Raw genomic sequence first — 20,447 nt, forward strand, 5'->3', positions numbered from 1 at the left:
TAAGGCTGGCTTCTATGTGGACACTCAGCATTTACATGAGTCCTAGAGAACAGACCATTGGATTATCTCCATGCTTACACAGCAAGTACTTGTGTTGGTTGGGTTTTATCAACTTGACATAAACTAGAGTCACCTAGGAATAGGGAACCAACTGAAGAATTCCCTCCATCAGTCTGCGGGCATGTCTGCAGAGCATTTTCTGAGTTAATGATTGTGGTGGGCTGTACATGAGCTGTGCTGTAATCATAAAAATAAGTATATCTACTGACTAACTTTCAGGGAGAGTAATGACACTAAAATGTTCTTCAGTTAACAGCATTAGCAAAGGCCCAAGATAATACCATCATCATCTCAAACCTGGAGGCTCTTATATCAATCCTAAAGGATAATTGTATGAATTGTGCCTCATTTTATGAGAAAACTGACACCTGAGATATAAAGAATGTCCTGATGCCATCCAGTAACCTATGTTCACTTAGTTTCAGGATATGGACTATCAAGACAGATTCTGTCTGCTGGCATATGCTTTGAGTCACCTAATCCCACATTCTTGACTTGTGACTTCTCCAATAGGATTTCACGATTAAGTATCATCCTAAGCGATCACTGCTTAAGAGAAGACACACTGAAAAAAACAGGGGAGTTCTTATACTTTATAAATGGAGCATCAGAGAGCAAAAATCTTATACCAAGGAGTGTTGACCAAAATGCTAGCACATTCCATAATGTGGGCCTGAGACTAGAGTTATATGAGGCCTTCAAGCATACTAGCCAGTAATTTAACATTGATAATCTAAAAACATACGGATGGCAGAGAGAATGCATTTATTGTTGGCTGCTGAAAGTGGGGGAAGGGTCATGCAAGAAGGACTGAGGAAGAAGTCTGTAGCACCTTACAAATCACCTGGCCTTTAACTACCCTCAACCCATATTCCTACTTGGATACATATTCCTGAGAGAGTAGCTCTGACAGATCTTACTAAACAATGTTAAACAAGGAAGGTAAACTGAACAAACAATGTTAAACAAGGAAAATAAACTAAGCAGAGATATTGTAGAGAAACAGGAACTCAGATGAGTCTACGCAGGTCACAGAGAAAAAAAGAAAAACAAAAACAAACAAAAAACAAAAGTCCAGTTACTAATCTCAGAGAGAAAAACACCAACTCCAGAGTTGCCATTAAGTTATTTAAAATGTCAAGTTATTTTTTAATTTTAAAATTATGAGATAGGGGTCAAAGAGATGACTCAGTGGTTAGGAACATTGACTGCTCTTCCAGAGGTCCTGAGTTCAAATCCCAGAAACCGCATGGTAGCTCACAGCCATCTGTAATGAGATCTGATGCCCTCTTCTCATGTGTCTGAAGATAGCTCAGCTCTCTCTCTCTCTCTCTCTCTCTCTCTCTCTCTCTCTCTCTCTCTCTCTCTGTATGTTCCATATATATATATATATATATATATATATATATACACACACACATATACACACACACATATACACACACATGCATACACAATAATTCGTTTTAAAAATGATGAGATACACAAAGGATCAGGAAAACTTGACTTAATCATAGACAATAAAAACTGTTCAACATAGGCAGATATTATATTTAACGAAGACTTGAAAACAGCCATCATAAGTATATTCAGAGAGTTGTAAATAGCTTAAACCACTTAAATAGCTGAAGGGCAATTAATGGTGAGCAGAGAATAGGAATGCTCAGTCGAGAAAAGCAGAGGAGCCAAATCAAACAGACATCAAATGAAAAAAGAACTTCATTGAGCTACAAATAAGTTCATATAAATCATCCAATGCGAAAGGCAGAGAATTAAAAGAAAAAAAAAGATTAGGGAAAAACAATTCCAAGGCAACAGGAGAAAACACGGATGTGGTGGCTGGAGAGATGGCTCAGCAGGGCATGGCTTAAGGGCAGTAGCTGCTGTTCCAGAGGACCTGGCTTTGATTCCCAACATCTGCATAGTGTCTCACTCAAAGCCATCGGTAACTCAGTACCAGAATATCTGACACCCTCTTCAGGATTACACAAGCACCCATGGGTGGTAGCTAAAGATCCATGCAGGCAAAGACATCTATACACACAAAATAATAAACACTAATAATTATTACTTTCATTTTAATGTATGCACAAAGGGTAATGAAAAGAAATAAAGTATATGATTTTTTTTCTCTTGTGTTTAGAGATAGGATTTTACTATGTAAACCTGGCTATCCTAGAGCTCACTTTGTAGACCAGGCCGGCCTTGAACTCACAGTGATACACCTGCCACAGCTTCTGATTGCTAGGATCAAAGACATGTGCCACAACCACTGGTTTATGGTAACTGTATTTAATAATGCTTATAAACTTCACAATTTACATTTTGTTCATTTTATTTTAAGTTGGAGTTTTGGAGTCTGACCATGTTGCCTAGACTAGATTTCAGCTCCTAAGCTCAAAAGATCTTCACACCTCTTCCCCACAAGTGGCTAGAAGCATAACCACATTCAACTTAGGGCATGCTAAAATGTTATTATCCTCATCTAATTGCAACATAATTAAACTATGGAAAGACAAAGGCCAAGTATGAAGAATGACGAGAAGAAATTGAGGTCATTTGTAAACAATATACAAAGGACAGGTTCACTCTCCTCAGAAGCAAAGGACGCTGTGCAGCAGAGGAGCCCAAGTCAAAATTAGGAAAAAAAAAAGAAGCAATCAAGAGTTCCATCAATAAAACCAGCCTTCAAAAATGAAGGCACAGACATTCCCAGATAAACCAGAAAAAAGGATGTTTACGAAAGATTAGGGTTGGTCAGTCTTTACAAGAAAGGTTGCCAGTCAGGGTCAAATCTACAGGAGTTGAGGTGACAATCTGTAGCAAATATAAAACACAGAAAAATGAGCACGCCAAGACAGGAAGTGCTGGCTATGTGCTGTGTACTAGAACATTTAAAATATCATAAACAACTGCTCAATAAGAGGTAAAGAGTGAATTTCAAACACCAAGGGATTTATCATAACTACAAGAAAAATAGACTATCAAAAACTAGCATTTGAGGCAAAAGTTATTGTTTTATAAGTTTAAATAGAAAAGTGAGCATAATAACCAGGATTCATACACATATAACAACAAAGTATAAAGAAAAAGTGGACAAAATTGAAGGCCATGAAAGAGAATAATATGTGAACTTGATATTCCCTTTTTTGGTGGATAAGTGAATATAAATAATTCACAACTTCATTATTTTCTATAAACAATAACACATATATATAGATTTACATGCACACACACATACCACACACACACATAAACACATACCACACACACACACACACACACACACACACACATACACACATGAATAAGTCATAGCTGTCAACATTAAAGAAAAAGAGCTAAGGATGTAGTTCAGTAAGAGATGTGATGTTGTTTAGTGACAAACCTACTTGCCCAGCATGCACAGAGCCTGGACTTCAATGCCCTTATTGAGAATAACAGAAATAAAAGAAGACAGGAAGGAAGGGTAATAATGAAAATTTTCAAAATTATGAATGTAATAAAAACATTAGAAAGACCATTTATGAGAACAATCTACAACTTACAAAGATTTCCTGCTAAGTCCAGCAATAAGGCAATGGCGCCTGTTCCTAGTGTTTCTATTCAGCAATCTACAACAGGTTCTAATCAAGATAATGTAATAAGGAAAAGAAAGAGAAATAACCTGCCTGAATTCAGGTAGCAAGACACTGCAAACAGAAAAGACCCCAAACACTACTACACCCAAAACATGAATTGTCCCCAAATGATACTAAGATAGCAGTACCAACAGAATAAAACATTAGGAAAAATCATAAAATAAGCACACACCTAGGTACAGAGTTCTTAAATATGACAAGAAAAGCATAGCCACAATGAAGATATAAGTAAGTTATATTTCATCAAATTTTAAAACTTTAGATTTTTCAAAAGGCAGTATTTTAAAAAAATGAAAAACAAGGCTGGGAAGAAATATTGTAAAGTAATATATTTGATACAGAAATTGCTCCCAAAACTAAGAACATTTGTAAGTCTCTAGAATATAAACAATTTGGTTAAAAATATGCAAAAGATTTAAATAAATACATCACCAATGAAGTCATATACATGGTTAGTGAGCACAAGAAGCATTCTTAGCTTCAAATTCAGACTACAGTGAAATACCACATACCTACTAGCATGGCTTTCACCATAAGGTTAGTTACACCAAGTGTTGGCAAGGGACAGAAAACCCAAAATCTAAGCACAGATTTCTGGGGATGGCTTGACCATTGTGGAAAACAGAGCCACAGTTTCTTAGCTAAATTTACCATATGACCCACCAATTTCCCTCTTAGTTTCTATGCAAGAGAATGAAAATTTATGCCTCCCAGACAGGCTACTGCATGAATGTTCATAATTCATGGCAAATGTTATCAATAAATCACACCTGATTTCATTAATTGGTAAAAACAGATTAACACAATATGGCAAATCTACACAATGCAATATAATTCAGTAATAATGATTGTAAAATAAAATACATGACATAAAGCTAGGTACTAAAGAAACTGCTAAATAGCAGATGCCCAGTAGACTACACCGTATGTTTCTTTGTATAAAGTCTACAGAAACTTGAAATCTGATCACTAATCACAACACCTAAGAGTAATATTGGGCAGAAAGCTTACAAATTTAAGGATAGCCTGCCCTATACAGTAAGACTATCTAAAAGAATTTGCTTTTAAGAAAAGGCCATTCTATATAGAAAGTAATCAGTGTGGCCTAGAACAAATGAGGGGGAGGGGATATGAAGAAACAGGAGAGGGGATGTATGAGGACATGAACGTACTCTAAAACTAGACTTTGTGGGGATGGCCCACCAACTCCTATCAGTTAATTAGATGCTTATAATGACACCCCACAGCCGTCAAAACATGCCCTTAAGTATGCTACCTTAAAGAAAGTTGACATTGAATCCTGATACTTTCATGAAAACAGAATAAGGATGTGTATAGGTAGGAAAGCCACTGGTCTACACTTGTTTTCTTCCTGTGACCGCCCACTTCCGATCCTCTAAGGCATAAGCAGATCTCTAGGGAGCTGATGTTGTAAGGCAAAGGTGAACTATGACCTAAATTCTTTGCTCACCAGGAACCTAGGAGACTGCACACACATTACAGGTCAACCAGAAGAGGGCATTAGTGGTATTTGTCACACGCAAACTCATCCCAGATCTGGATGTTTGGATTGTCCATGGACTAGCTTCAAAGTGTGCATGTACTAAGAAGTAACAGAGGAGATTGTGTCACATGCATTCTTACACGTAGGGCCCTCAATATATAGTAACAGTTGAACATGCACTTACCAAAAGAAACGTCCGGATTGTTCTTATTTTGTTCAGCTCAAGAAGCAATTTTTGTGCCTTTTCGTGGTTGCTGCAATACTCATCATAGATACGAAACTTGTCTTTCTGTTAATTAAAGAACGGAAAAAATAAGAATGACCCCATACCACTTTGAAAATTTGACCCATGTGATATGCATAACTAAAGTCTACGAAAGAACAATATCTCAAGAGATATACTACATGTATACACATATATATTATTTATTTCCCCCATTCATAAATATGGCCTAGAAAGAGAGATAAGAAATTTACCAAGTTATAAATGAGCTAATGGCAAAACTTTTCCCTTTGCCATGAGAATTCAGACACAGCTTTTTTTTTTTTTTTTTTTTTTTTTGTGGACAAGTCACTTTAGAGAAAGAGAAGAAACATGCAACAAATTACGAAGAATCATAAAAAACACAGCCCTGAAGTTCATGTTAACCAATCCTGGCGATTGTATTGATGAAGGATGCAGATGAACAATATGATAGCCACCAACAAATAACTAAGCTACAACATCCCAGTGATTGCTTCATAGAAAGGTGTTTAAGACAGAAAGGTCAAGAAATAGTATTATTGCTACTGTCAAACTGCCTTTATTCTGTGAGAAATGAACAAGTCTACAGAGATCCCAAAAGCATCATTCACTGGAAATGGCCAGGCCAGTGATGGACAGAGATGTGATCCATCAAGATCTTCTAGTGTCAGTTAACAACATAAACAGCTTCAGTCTTAGGGGGTTCTTTCCAAAAATGAAGGATATTGCTATCACAATCTCTGGTCACGATCTCTTACCATCTGTAAGAATGTTCTCAAAGGGGTTATAAGTAATAGTTCTCAAAGGAGCCCGCTGAAAAACACAAGTAATTTATTGATCCAATATCGGAACAGACGGGTGTCCTTTGTAGTTTCAAAGACACACAGTGGAATAGTAGGCACTATTTCATATAGCCAGTGGCACATGTATCGAATTACTTGTCTCAAGAGACGGTATGAGCCAGAACAAGGGTAAAGTTCAGAAAAAGCTGAGCAAACTGAGCGACACTTATGGGTGAGAGAGTCATATGTGGTACTAAGGAGCTGGCTGACTGTCAGGGCGCAGAGTTCCCATGAGCAGCCCTGGCCTGGAATGAGAGCTTCTCCAGCTGGCAGGGGGGGGGGGGGGTCTGATTCTTCTGTGAACGGAAACGCTTCAGGAAGTGGATCCGAACATCACAGTTTCTAGCCGCAACCAAGAAATGCATAGTGTAATCCACTCAGAGCTGAGGAACATCTCCCTTCGATAGAGTTCTCTTTATGAAATACAGATTAGAAAAAGAACCAGTGCATCCCACATAGACAACAAAACTGCAAGACTAAGTGGAAACACACACAAAGCTTCATTTGGGAGCTTACTTGTTTAAAGGAGCCATTTGATTCAGGGGCATTCAGAAAATAACCACCAATGGGATCAAAAATAACTTAAAATTTTGTTCTTAAAGTATAATCCTTTAGTTCTTAACAACAATTTTCACTAAGCAGGAGACTTCTTACTTTGCAAATTGATTACCTAACTAGCTATCCTACACAAATACTCGAAACCGATAACAAGGCACATGTTCCAGACTACTGAGCTCCTGCCCCTCCATCTTTCCACAGCATTGCAAACAAACTTCTAGGCAGCCACCCTGGAGGAGAAATCAGTCACAGGAAGCCAGGGTCTGTTCATCTCCAGGTTCGCTACCAGCCAATTAACAAGGGGGCATTCTGACCAATAAAGGGCTCGCAGCGTCATTGTAAGAGTGAGAAGTTTCTGCCTCAAAAGAAAAATGTTCTATGTTTGAGCGAAACATAAAAATCCATTCATTATGAAACGGGCTGAATATTCATTAGAATTCAAAGCTACAGAGGATGCGAAGAACTAGCTTGTCAGGAAAAAGAAAAGGCTGTTTATCCTTTGAGTGAAATGGACGATGAGAGGCTCCTCCCCTTTTCTGGCTCTGAGGGCAAGATTTCATTGGCCTTAAAAGACCCCAAACTTCTGGTGTCCGACTTTACTTCTCATGCTGAATTCACACACATACACACACACACACACACACACACACACACACACACACACACACACACACACACACACTACTCTGCCAAAATGCGATCCTTAAAAATCAAGAGTTTGAAAATAAACAGGAAAAAACAATCCTACAAAGTTAAGGAAGCAGGTTCCCACTTCCTGCTGCGCGTTGGGTTCCGGATGTAAGCATTCTTCTACAACTTTCAAGAACTCCTTATGTACGGCGAGGATCTCCTCGATATTGGAGAATAACATCTGTAAAATAAATGCACAAATAAAAACTGTAAGTATAGTTGTGAAGCAAATTTGAAAAGTTAAATTAAAAAGCCCACGAGGACATGTCTATCCTAGACAGATAGCTACACACGGCATCTCATACTCCCATCTGGAAAGCAGAACACAGTTTTGGGATTTTTCAGTTTCCACAGGACCCTGGGGATGAGGACACTATGCAGACACTCAGGAAAAAGCCGGGGGTGTTGGGGGTGTGTGTGTGTGAAAATCCCAGCCTTCCAGTCCTAGCCTCTTTCCAGAATGCTTGTAAGCAAAAATGTGGACAGATTTGCTGACAGGCTTTCAGGGAGGTCCTTGACACTATGAAAGGTACCCTGGAATGAAGCTGCCCTCCTGCTTCTGCCAGGTGCTGGTGTGTAGAAGTCACAGCTGGCTCAACTGCAGGGTCGTTGTGCTGCACTCGGATGGCAGACACGGGTGCTGCAGAAGGCTAACAACACTTTGCCTGCCCTGAAACACCTGCACAGATGTTTTCTTCCACCCAGAGTCCCGTGAGTGAAAGGGTTGGAGGCCATTTCAACCACAGGTTGGACTCCTTTGGACCCAAAAGCTTGTTAACTGAAGTTCCGGTGGTAGAAAAGCCTGCAAGTTAGATGTATAATCTAGAAGGAAATAGAGTCAGAAAATCCTTGGATTTTTATTAGTAAAACAAAACAGTAAGCTAGCACAATCAGCAGCCGCTTTAGAAAAATTAATTTTTATTTACCTACCCTTCTTCTGCGTGAGTGTGTGTGTGTGTGTGTGTATGTGTGTGTGTGTGTGTGTGTGTGTGTGTGTGTGTGTGTGTGACGGCTGGGGATGTGTATGAGGGTGGGATGGGGGTGAAACCCAGACCCTCAAGCACAGCATACTCTCCAGCAGCCCTCTGCCTCCAGTGTTTCCCAGTTGACTCCCATGATGCCCATAGTTACCTGAGAGCACACCACCACTGAGCTCCGTCCCAGAACCCCTTCCTTACGTTTTACAGGAAATGCTTATGGGTTTACTTTTGGGTTGTGTCATTACATTCTATTAGGTCTTCTGGTGGACCATCCAAGTCTTGCTCATTAGAGACTGTAGAGATTGGAATTCCCATTTCCCCATTTCTGGCTTTCTTGACCTATTCTGGCAACTCTCTGCCACATGGCCCAACTTCCTTACAGATCCTGAAGTTCTTGTCTTCCTTCTTACCCTTATTTTTCATCATCTTTTCAAATGGTTTCATGAGCTTGGTAACGAAAAGGAGTTCTCTACAACATGTAACCTGTCTTCTTCCTTTCCTTCCTCAATCCCTAGCTCCCTCTTTCAAATTATCAACATAAGTCACTGCTACAGGAAGTCACAGTGGAGCTGACACTAAATGGAAGGACCCTGCAGGAACGGAAGGTGATGGACATCACCTTCATGGCGCCTGAGCTTGGTTTGAGGGGCCAAAGCCACTGCTCACCTTCACTGTTTCCTCCGTCACATTTTTATCGAGCTTAGCTGCTGCACACTGGTTCATTCGATGCAAGAAGGCCTGTATGGAACAAAGGAAGACGTTATGAGGTCAAACCTCGTGTCATAAGATGACTCGGTACAGAGCAGAGTAAGATAAAGTTCCGTACAGAACACCAAAGCTTACCACCGGGTATCACAGCGCACACCTGTAATACCAGTATCTGAGTAGCAGAGGTAGGAGGATTGCCTAAAGGGCAAGACTAGCTAGACTTCCATAAGAATTTCTAGGCCAGCCAAGACTGTGTGGTGAGACCTCTTCTCAAGCAAGCAGACAAATACAACTGAAGGTTGGAGAAGTGGCTCAGCGGTTAAGAGCAGAGTTCAAGTCCCAGCAACCACATGGTGGCTCACAACCAACTGTAATGGAATCTGATGCCTCCTTCTTCTGAAGACAGCAACAGTGTACTCACATAAATAAAGTAAATAAGTCTTTAAAAAATGAAGGTTGAACTTCTAATCGCTGAGAATAATAGTTTTGTAATAATGTCTATTGCGAGCTGTTGCTCCTACCTGAGAAGTTTTCCTCCATTACAATGCTGAGGCAGAGACAAAAATGATCAAGTCTATAAGAATTAACTCCTCTACCTGATCCTCAAAATTCAAGGGTAAAGATTTAAGATCAGGTGCTTCTTAAATTTTAAGTGTTGCAGAGCATAGAAAGACCAAAATATAATGAAAAATGACATTTCAACTTAAAAGGCAAAAGGACCTTTTCAAAAATTCTAAAGTAACTCCCTTAGCACTGTGAGATGAAGGGAAGGAGGGAGGGGGGAGGGAGGGAGGGAGGGAGGGAGGGAGGGAGGGAAGGAGAGATAAGTACATCACACTCAGACACACCTGCCAGTAACTGCTTTCAGGAAGGATTCTTTCCCATCTATGTCTCCAAACTCATTTTTCATAAGAAGCAAAAAATTAAGTTTCTGGGATTAGGTCAGAGTTCTTCATAGGCCTATGGTAGACATGAGGCTGAGAGCCAGGCTAAGAAAGCTGCTCACTGGTAGAATTGCCCAGCAGGCGCAAGGTCCTGGGTTTAATGCCCAGCTTTCAGGAAAGAAAGGGGCTGGGGAGGGAGGGGTGTTGAATTTAGAATATTTAGACTGAAATTCTTAATTATAATTAAGCTTTCACTAAAGCCTAAATGCAGAAGAATGCTTGACATATAGTGAGCCTTAAGCTAAAAGGTTTAAAAAGGAAGAGAAGTTTTCACTTAGCAAACTTAGCTTATGTTCTCAAGACATTAACCATAAATTACTTAGTGGCCAGGAAAGGTCATGTCAAAACCTGAGGATATTGTTCAACTGTAGATTCTCCAGCAGATCATCACTGCTTTGTCTATCTTGAGAACTCTGCACCATGAGCCTAGTAAAGGTATGTAATTTCCCAGGACACATAACGTTCAGGGTGCCTCTGGCTATGACATTTAAAAGATAAAAATTACAATAACAATCCTTATCTTTGGCATGTTATATTTGTACATTTGAGGTGGATGATGATGAAGACACTGCTCATAATATCCTCAAATATCATCCCCAAAGCACTGCTGACAAGAACAATGACTGACAAAGCAGGCCTGAAGACATCCTGACAGTATGTGTCACACTTAGAGTGGGCTTTCCTTTAACTCACTAATTCTACTTCTGAGAATCTGTCCTTGGATTATATTCTCACAGAAATACTCATTAAAATAATAAAACTGGAAACAACTTAAAGATTTACCCACACGGAAATCATAAAATACACTGTGGTGCATTCATGTTGCAAACTTTGATGGCAAAATCCCAGTCAGATATGATTGTACTAAAAACTATACATAGATATATATAAACATACAAATATAAATATATATACATGTATACATGAGTGGTACTCATGAAAAGATGATGAAAATAATTCACAAAGTGGCATATTGTCATGTAAATATATATGCACATATAATATGTACATATATATGTATATATACATATATCAATGTATGTTAATACTGAGAAGAAATGGCCAGAAGACTCCAAAACTGCAAACTAGTTACTTCTGTCTAGAGGTCAGGAATGAGACTTCTGTACATTCAACATGTTTTAAAGTTTTGGCTGTGAGCACATTATCACTTCTGTTTTAAAAACAAAGCCTATTTAAACAAAATCAAACAAGGAGGCTCCCAGACCTTACCCATCATCGGCTTCAGTGCTGTTTGTTTTTCCTGATTCATCTAGTCCGTACTCCAGATTTTCTAACTACAAAATAATAACACAACTTTCTTGCAGTAATCAAAATAAATGAAACAAATAAAAAGGATTGGGTATAACCTTAATTTTTATTAAAAACTATAATTATATGTATATGTGATTATAATTTTGAACCACTTTACAGCTTTTTGATAATTTTTATTAATTTGAAAATTTTTATAGTTATATATAGTTGGCCATGGAGGAAAAAGACATTTGATTCTTGTAGTTTTAATATTCATTTTATTAGTATTATTCAGTTTAATTGTAAATTTGTTTGTCTTGAGCATTTTCCAAACCCTCACCCCAGCATGCTCCTCGTCTTTTTCTTTTCAGCTTTGCAATGACAAGAATGTTGTCCTTGTCTCGTTTACATTTCACACTGACCACATAGTAAACAGGTAATGTCTCGTGCAAGCAAACCTTAAACTTCACCTCTGCAATTATAAACATTTCTTCGTAAACAGGACCCAGCACATTTTTCAAGCACTGAAAGAAATCCTGGAAGTCATAAAACTGAATCAAAATAAGAGTTGGAAGGGAACATGTAAACTAAGAAAGACACCACCTAGCCATCTGATATTTGTTCTTCTGTCCTCCATGACTTTTGGGAGCGTGTTGCTGAATGCATAGGAAAGGAACTGGGAACTCACAGCAGGCCTGACCAGTCATTCCCCAAGTCCTTGTTTTATCCAACAGGAAAAGCAGACTTTAAATGGCTTGCTGGGAATGTGCAATTATGAAAACTCTGGCATTTTTTTAAATATTAAATCTTCTATCCTGAAGATCAACATGAATATATCTTTTAACAGGCTCTATCAACAAGTTCTTTTAGAATTTCATAACTGGACATTAAGCCTTCTCAGAGCAATTAAGCGAGTGGCAGCAAGTCAGTCAAGAAGGCATGCCAAGGAATTCACACAAAATTCTCTGCATTTAAATATTTGCCTAAGTCTACAGTTCCACTGGGATTACATCCTTTCTGCCTTGACACTAATTATTTCCAAATAAGCCCTAGAACACAATGTTTAATGCTCATGGTTCACATACACTGTGTTGTGTTTAAGACATGGAGTAGTCTAAATGCGAGGCTTCCAACTTTTCCTGGAGTCCTGAGAAAGAAGACTGGTTTCATTTGCACATCGAGCAGGACTCTGGGGCTCTGATGAAGCAGATCCAGAGCCCTGATTCAGAGTCTGGTAGACACTGCCTTGGTGATCTCTCTGAAGCTTGACAATAACAGAGTTAGAGAAGTGAACTGCCGTGGCAAGGCAGATCTCTCAACTCATCTTTTGTTTCAATTCAACATCAAATAATAATCATCTCTGTATGGGACTCTTTACCCAGCAACTTAGAGTTTTACAGAACCTGCCCGGAGATACCTTCCCCCGGAAGTCACAACCTAGGTTTCAACTGTGGGAATGCAAATAGACAAACCACATTTGGAGAAGGTGAGGCTTCCAGATGCTTCTCCAAGGATCTTGTAGCTCACATGTGTGTCAGCACGTGCTCCCCTTTCCTTCATTCCAACAGGGCTTCCATCACATTTTCTGAGATCCCAGTCATATGGGCTATCTCTCCCCAGCTGTGAGCAAACACTTCATTTTCTTTGTATTTTTCCACATTGTTTTCTTCTGACTACACGTTAGGCAAAAGCTTATATTAAATGTCAAATTTCAGATGCTAACTAAAGTTTAATAACACTAAAATATCATAGATTTGCTACCAAGAGAAGGAAGAAACTCATTAGACAGATGAGGAAAACAGAAGGGTCTCTTTCTTGATTCCCCAACTGTTGCTACCACCCAATGGCATGCAAAGTCCACGTGGCTTCATTCTTGGCGTGCATTTGTATCTGGAAATTTTAAGACTCTAACAAACCTTCTTGAGCTCACTTTTGCCTTTCCTATTCTTTCCAACAACTAGACCTGCAGCCCTCTCAAAAGTCCCACAAGTTTTAGTATTTTACACTTTAGATTCTAGCCACTCCCACTCTATGTCAACCTAAATTCACGGTATCATGTAAACATTGACTTCTAGTACTTCCATGAATAATCTACATATAGAAATACATCAAAATCATTGGATCACCTTGAAAATGCGGCTATGAAAAGTGAGGAATGAATTTGCATTTAGAAATGAAAAGGGCAAATTTCAAGAAGGATTGTACTGTTGTGGGAAAAAATTACTCATTCAATGAAAATAGATGTAAAAATATCTTAAGGACAAATATTTTCCTTTTGCCTTTTAAACTTGAAACATGATCATATCTCAATTTTTTGAGATAGCAATAAAATTTATTTTGTTTCTCTGATAGCATGCACAAAATCTTGCTAAATCATATAAGCCTTCTTTGACACAAACATCTAGCTGATAGTGGGATCAAGGACAAAAATGATTTGAGAGTAGGAGAATCAGCATGGGGCCACGTGGAGTTTGAACTGTCTACTGAACACCAAAATGGAGATCCTGAACAAGAATTTGGCATAGCATTTGAGGCTCTGAAAGACTCTCCTGCACTCTCTCTGGTGAGATCAGACCCCGTGTCACTGGCCTGATGATGTAATAGAAAAGGATGGAGAGAGAGAAGGCCACCAGTCTCAGTCCATATAAGAAAGTATGCAGAAGAAGATGGCTGCAGGAAAGAATCCAGGACCCCTCCACCATGCAGGGCATCTCAGAAAAAGGCTCAGGAGTCAAGCATTCCAATAAGAGAAAAATGAAGGTAGGAGAATAGTGTTCCAAACACCAAGGCAGGAGAAGGTTACAGATAGGGAGGGGACTGACTGCTTCTAAAGTACCAAGCAAGCAAAATGGAGAAAAGATATTTAGTTCCTGGAGAGACTGAGCAGTCTGGGGAACACAGTGAAAGTGAGGGGTGGAGCCAATAGATATAGAAAAGTTGTGATGAAATTTCACTAAACACAGGGGACAACTTAGAAGGTAAATTAAATAACTACTACACCCAACAATCCTTCACCTTTCACACAGTTAAATCACCTTATCTGAAATGCTAACAGAAGAAAGTTCTTCACACTGGGGAGGGTTTTTTTTTTTGGTTTGTTTGTTTGGTTTGGGTTGGGTTTCTTTGTTTCTTTTAGATTTTTTTTTTAGATTTTTGCGCGCACACACAGTGAGATACATTGGTGAAGTGACCAAACATGAACTTGATTTATGTGAAGCACATAATGAGCAAGCACAGCCTGAAGATAATCTCATACATTTTAAATAATTTTTTGCATGAAACAAGTTCTGGGATTTTCCACTATTGTATCATGTTAGTGTCAGAAGACGTTCTGACTTGGGACTTAAAGAACAGGCATTACTCACCTTGCAATAGGCTTCCTGAACACAGTTTCTGTGAAGATGTCTTTTCATTGCCAGCCTTCTTTTCTGACTCCTAAGCTCCAGAGAGGGAGCTCTGCCTTTCCCATACACTTTCCTATGATCATCTTAACATCTGAAGTCTAGAAGGGACTTTAATAACAAGCTGGTCAGGAAATTCAGCAGTGTTTCTACAATGTACCAGATGCTGGTTTAAGCATCTGTTTTTCTTCATCTTGGTGAAGACAGTGGTAAATCCCAAAGAGCCTTTTTCTATGTCTATCAATATTTAACATATTACAAATTAAAGCAGAATCAATGAAACAATTATTAATTTAATAGATTCATTTATTTTAAGATATTTAAAATTAACAATAAACCCATTCTATATTATTATAAATAACATCTTTTCAGTTTTAGAAATATATTAGTCTTTTTTTTTACCCAAAATAATTTGTGAAAAGTTTAGTATTTGAAGCTACAGAGATACTCAGAGATAACAGCCCATATGAGTAGGGATGTTCAGATGCCACAGGCAGTCTGAGCAGCTCACAATTATAACTCCACATCCAAGGCATCTAAAACCCTCTTCTGGTCCCCATGAGCACCTATGTACACCTATCTACACAGACAGAAACACACAGCTCAGTCACACATAAAAATAAGCCAAATCAATTTAAGTGTATTTGTCCTGAAATGCTTGCAATTTTTTAGTTAGAACCTTAATAGAAGACTGTGGGAGGGTGTCATTACACAGGTGAAAGCAGGAACAAGATAGAACAAGGCCTGATAGAACAAGGAAGGATAGGCTGGAGAAAAGCTTTAGAGAAAAGCAGAGACTGCAGGAGAGGAGAAGCAGCCAAGAGGACATGGAGGCAGGTGTTATTATATTGTGGATCAGAAGTTATTATATTGTGTGTTCTTTCATGTGACGATTTAAGTTCAAGAGAGTATGCAGTGGCTGGAGACACTGGGCTGCCACGGAATTGGGTTGTATATTCCTGGCATGGTGGCAACCTGCCTTGGGAACTGTATGGGTAGAGAGATTGTTGCCAGGCTCAGAGAGAAGCCATCGGCAGTGTGATATGGGATAGAGCAAAGCAGGTGAGAGGGTTGTTGACTTAGATGAAGATATCTACCAGATATCTTGGGGCACTATGGTGCCGGACCTAGTGCAGCATTAAAGACGGCCCTTTTTATAATTTTACAGTAACAGAAGACAGCAGGATCATCATGTTTGCTAAAATTACTGTGACATAATGTTTCAGTAGAATTTTCAAGAGAAAATACTATAACCTACTATAAATGTATATTAAAAACAGAAAGAATATGTTTTTCTAACTTATTCACATATTAATGGATATTCTTCTTGCATGAATTATCAAACCAAGTAACTATAATCTCTTAAAAGTTATTAGTAATATGGAATCTGAGCCCATACATAGTGAACAAAACCACTGGTACATTAAAATCCACTGGTCTACCTTAAATAGATTTTATATTCATGTGGGAATGTTTAAATTTTCCGTGTTAGTTTTATCTATTTCCTATATATTGACATATGTCACTACATACTATTGAAAAAAGATCACATGTGTAAATATCAGTATCTAGCGCATCAGAAAAATCTTAAAGTATTAGGGACCAGTCCTAGAAATGGACACTCATTTCCTAAAACTCAACGGTCCCTTGAAAGCATGAATTCCATCACTGCCAGCAAATTCTATCAGTTGTTTCTCTAGAAGTGAGAGGCTCACTCTGTTTACTGAGCCAATGACTGACAAATACCTAGATACTCTAGAACAGAAACCGTAATTTGTCTTAAAATCACTATTTTAAGTAAATATCATGTTTCCCAGGAACTCTACATAGTCATTTCCAGGACAGTCAGGGCTATACAGTGAATCCCTGTCTCAAAAACAGATAGCCTGACAGGCAGGCAGACAGACAGATAGGCAGTGTTCAGTAAGCTTGTGGAACAAAGAGACAATTTGTTCTTCAGTAGATGACAGTCATTTCAGAACACACACTATGACCTATAAATTTTCCTAGTATGTCCTGTCTCTCAAACATTGACAAGCAATGTGGACTATAGGCTATGACACAGTCTTCTTGTCCATCCGTGGGTGGAAGGGGTTCTCAATCTTGTTGTCAGTTGGAGCTGGATAATGCTTTTGCTGGGAGATGTGCTGTCCATTCCAGGGTGGTTGGTGGTGTATTTCCTTTTCTAAAGCCCTGAACCATAAAACACCTGGTTGCATGTCTCTGAACTGCACCTGCCTAATGAGTATAAAGAGATCATTTGTCCCTCAGCTACCATGGCAACTTTCCATCCAGACAAAGCTACAAAATCTTGGAAATACTAAGCCATCTGTTAAGCACTTCAGTACCATTTAAGGCTCATCCTCGAAGGTACTGATCAACCTAAAAGTCATTCAAAGAGTATATACAACACCTGGATTACTCAGATAAAAACTTATATTGCACTGACATCTAAACAATCAAGTGCCAAATTCCCCAAGGACAGTCATCTATGTTTCTGCTCAGTTCTGGGCTGAAAGCATTTGTTACATCACTGACACTTTCTACATGTGCCCAACTACTGAATACAGCATGTTTTACTCCTGTTTCTGAGTTATTACTAATTCCAACTGAACCTCATGATCATCTCAGAGACAGCTAATTTTAACCATAGTTTCTAGATTTGCAGATAATTAAGGGCCTGTAGAGATGGCCCAGCAGTTAGAAGCACAAGCTAATCTTCCAGAAGACCCAGGATCAGTTTCCAAAACCCATATGTTGGCTCCCAACTTTCTGTAATGCACATTCCAGGGGATCCCACACCCTCTTATGGACTCCATGAACACCAGTCACATACGTGGTACACAGACATTCATGTGGCCAAAACATACATACATACATACATACATACATATATACATACATACGTACACATGTACGTACGTATATACATACAATGAAACAAAAGGAAAAATGTTGATGAAGATAAAGCAATTTACCATTCTCTGCTTGACCCCAATAAATCCAAAACCCTATATAAAAACAGAGTTTTCTTGGACATCTCTGTCACTTGTCAGCATGTGACTGGAACATTATGCATCAGACACAGGACTTTAGAGATGCTGAACAGGAGACTGGCAATGGTGAAAGTGAAGCAAAAAGGAAAGAAACGAAAGTAGTGCCAGTAGAACTATATAGCTTTTCACTTAACATTAAATGCTCTTCCAGAGGTCCTGAGTTCAATTGCCAGCAACCACATGGTGGCTCACAGCCATCTGTAATTGGATCCAGTGTCCTCTTCTGGTGTGTCTGAGGACAGTGACAGTGTACTAACATATATAAAATAAATGAATCTTATTTTTAAAGTAAACTAAAATCATTTTTCTCTCTTGTACCTTTCATTAATTTTCTCTAGCTTGAGCTTTGGTTTGGAAATTTCAGTTCCTACAAATTCATTAGATAGCTTCAGTCAGAAAGTGTGTTAACAAGATGTTTAACTTCTACTGACCTAGGGCAATAATTGTTCTAATGCAGATGTAAAGAGCACCACAGCGCTTGCTTTAAGAATAATACAATACAGTTGAAACATTCATTGAGGGCTGGGGAGGTGCTCAGTCAAGCACAGGACTGCCACATATGCACCAAGACCAGAGTTCAGATTCCACAGCATTGACATATCCCAGCACTGAAAAGGCAAAGGCAAGAAGATCACTAAAGCTGACCAGCCAGTGAGTCCTGTGGAATGGGCAAAGCTACAAGTTCACTGAGACACCCTGTCTTAAAAAATTTTGATAAAAAGCACTAGAGGAAGAGACCAGGTGTCGACACCAAGAGAAGCAGACCATCTTCCTCAAGAGCACCACCAACTTGGACATAAGGGAGCCACATATTCATTTTGTCACAAGCGTCCGTCTTCTCTGTCTTGCCTTTCACTGAAGAAGCTGATGGTTAGCAGCTAGTCTTTTAAATTGAAGTCTGTTTTGCTCATTTTTGCAAACTGATCTCTGTGGCCCTGGCAGTTTACAGCCACAAGTTTGGAATTTTGCCAAAGTTCTCTTGACTCTTACAAATATTTAGTGATGATCATTCCAGAGTTGTAAGCTTTAAAATGCCATTTGATTTTAAAGTGTTTAAATAAAATACTACTGTTGTGAGAGAACAAAACAAAGTAAATACTCATAAAAGCTTTGTGATCTGTGTTACTTAACTCTAAGTCTCACCAGAGTCTAACATGGAGATACTAATTCTTAGATGTCAAACTAAAATAGCTCTTGGAATCTGTTGAGACAAATACCAAATAAAATTATTTTATTGATGTAGTGGTAAATAATAATAATAAAGGAAAAAAGATATCATGCACCATGCCATGCTACCTCCTGCTACTCTGTGTCTTCACAGCAATCTCGCCTCCATGGCTAGCCCCATCTATCTCTTGGCTCTCTGCTGTGAACTCTCTTCATATTCCCAGCATCAGCCCCCTGTGGTTATAGTCACAAAACCCAGTAACCCATCAAATTCAAAACTCAATAAGCTTGTAATTTATCAATCAGATTTATATCAGTAAATTCTCACTCCATAAAAGTTCACACAATAAACTCAGAACCAATAAATATTGATATAAACTGCCCACCTAGATAAGACAAATTGCCCTGTAATAATCCATCCCTTATAAGATATTCATAACTACCTGTGGCTCTTTAAGGTCATACAGATCTGGGTCGTCTTTCTCTGCCTCCATCTTGGGTTCTTCTCCCCTTCTTCCCTCTCTCTCTCTCCCCTCTCCAAAACTCTGTGCCTGCCTTACTTTTTTACCATCGAATCACAGTTCTTGCCTTAATTTGTGCCTGCCCTCATCTGCTTATAGACATCAATCTACATATTGACTTTCAACTAACATTTTTAATAAATGAGTATTTTTTGTCAATAATTCTTCTTAGCATATGTATTCCTGAAGATCCTGCTTTCCTTGTACTGTCTGGGTTGAATGATGCCTCTTTCCCAGACAGTTAGATATACAAGCCAATTCTAGGGAGAAGAAAATTAAAGAAACCAAGGAAGAAAATAAGAGAGTGTGTGGTGTTGTGATGGGCTGTTTGGAAGCCTTTTAACATTTACTCTTTGAATACCTCCTTCAAGAGATCTGGAAATGCCCACTAAACCCACAAACTACCACAGGAGCCTCCTGGAGGTGGAACTGAGCTCTGTGATAAGCACTTATGAGAAGCCAGAGGTTCCAAGTGTGGGTTTCCGTATCCACTAAATCCCAGTAGCGATAAATTCCTCATCTGGCAGAATGATGGCGGGATTGAATGGAAGTGTTTTAGCTGGTATGTTGTGCAGCACACACAAAGCTCCAGTAAATATTTCTGATGCTGTTGCCCTTATGCTAGCAACTCTCAGTAAACCCCTAGCCTCAGTACTATCACTTCTGCTGCTTATATGCTGAGTGTGAAATGTGTCTGCTACTTTGAGTTTGGGAGACAAGCTGGCAGACAAGTTTCAGGAGCTAGCTTAGGTGGTTATTAGAGGCCCAGTCTGCACAGAGGGCTCAAATCCATGGTCAGCCAACAAATTTTGAGAAACACACCTTACCCTCTCATAGCCAAGGATGAGACCAGTTCTCACTGCCAGGAACACTGCATGCC

General features: G+C 39.0%; 1 protein-coding gene across 1 annotated transcript in view; it reads right to left on the bottom strand.

Annotated features, from left to right (window-relative positions):
* Window positions 1-20,447, bottom strand: part of Prex2 (phosphatidylinositol-3,4,5-trisphosphate-dependent Rac exchange factor 2) — a 315,395-nt gene that overhangs the window by 241,371 nt on the left and 53,577 nt on the right. Inside the window, exons 2-4 of the mRNA NM_001393795.1 lie at window positions 9,186-9,257; window positions 7,598-7,720; window positions 5,390-5,494 (exon numbers count right to left, since the gene is read on the bottom strand). Coding sequence (NP_001380724.1) covers window positions 5,390-5,494; window positions 7,598-7,720; window positions 9,186-9,257 — 300 coding nt within the window. The remainder of the gene's footprint in view (window positions 1-5,389; window positions 5,495-7,597; window positions 7,721-9,185; window positions 9,258-20,447) is intronic.

Source organism: Rattus norvegicus, chromosome 5 (assembly GCF_036323735.1).
Source record: "Rattus norvegicus strain BN/NHsdMcwi chromosome 5, GRCr8, whole genome shotgun sequence".
In the NCBI taxonomy this organism is placed as follows: domain Eukaryota; kingdom Metazoa; phylum Chordata; class Mammalia; order Rodentia; family Muridae; genus Rattus; species Rattus norvegicus.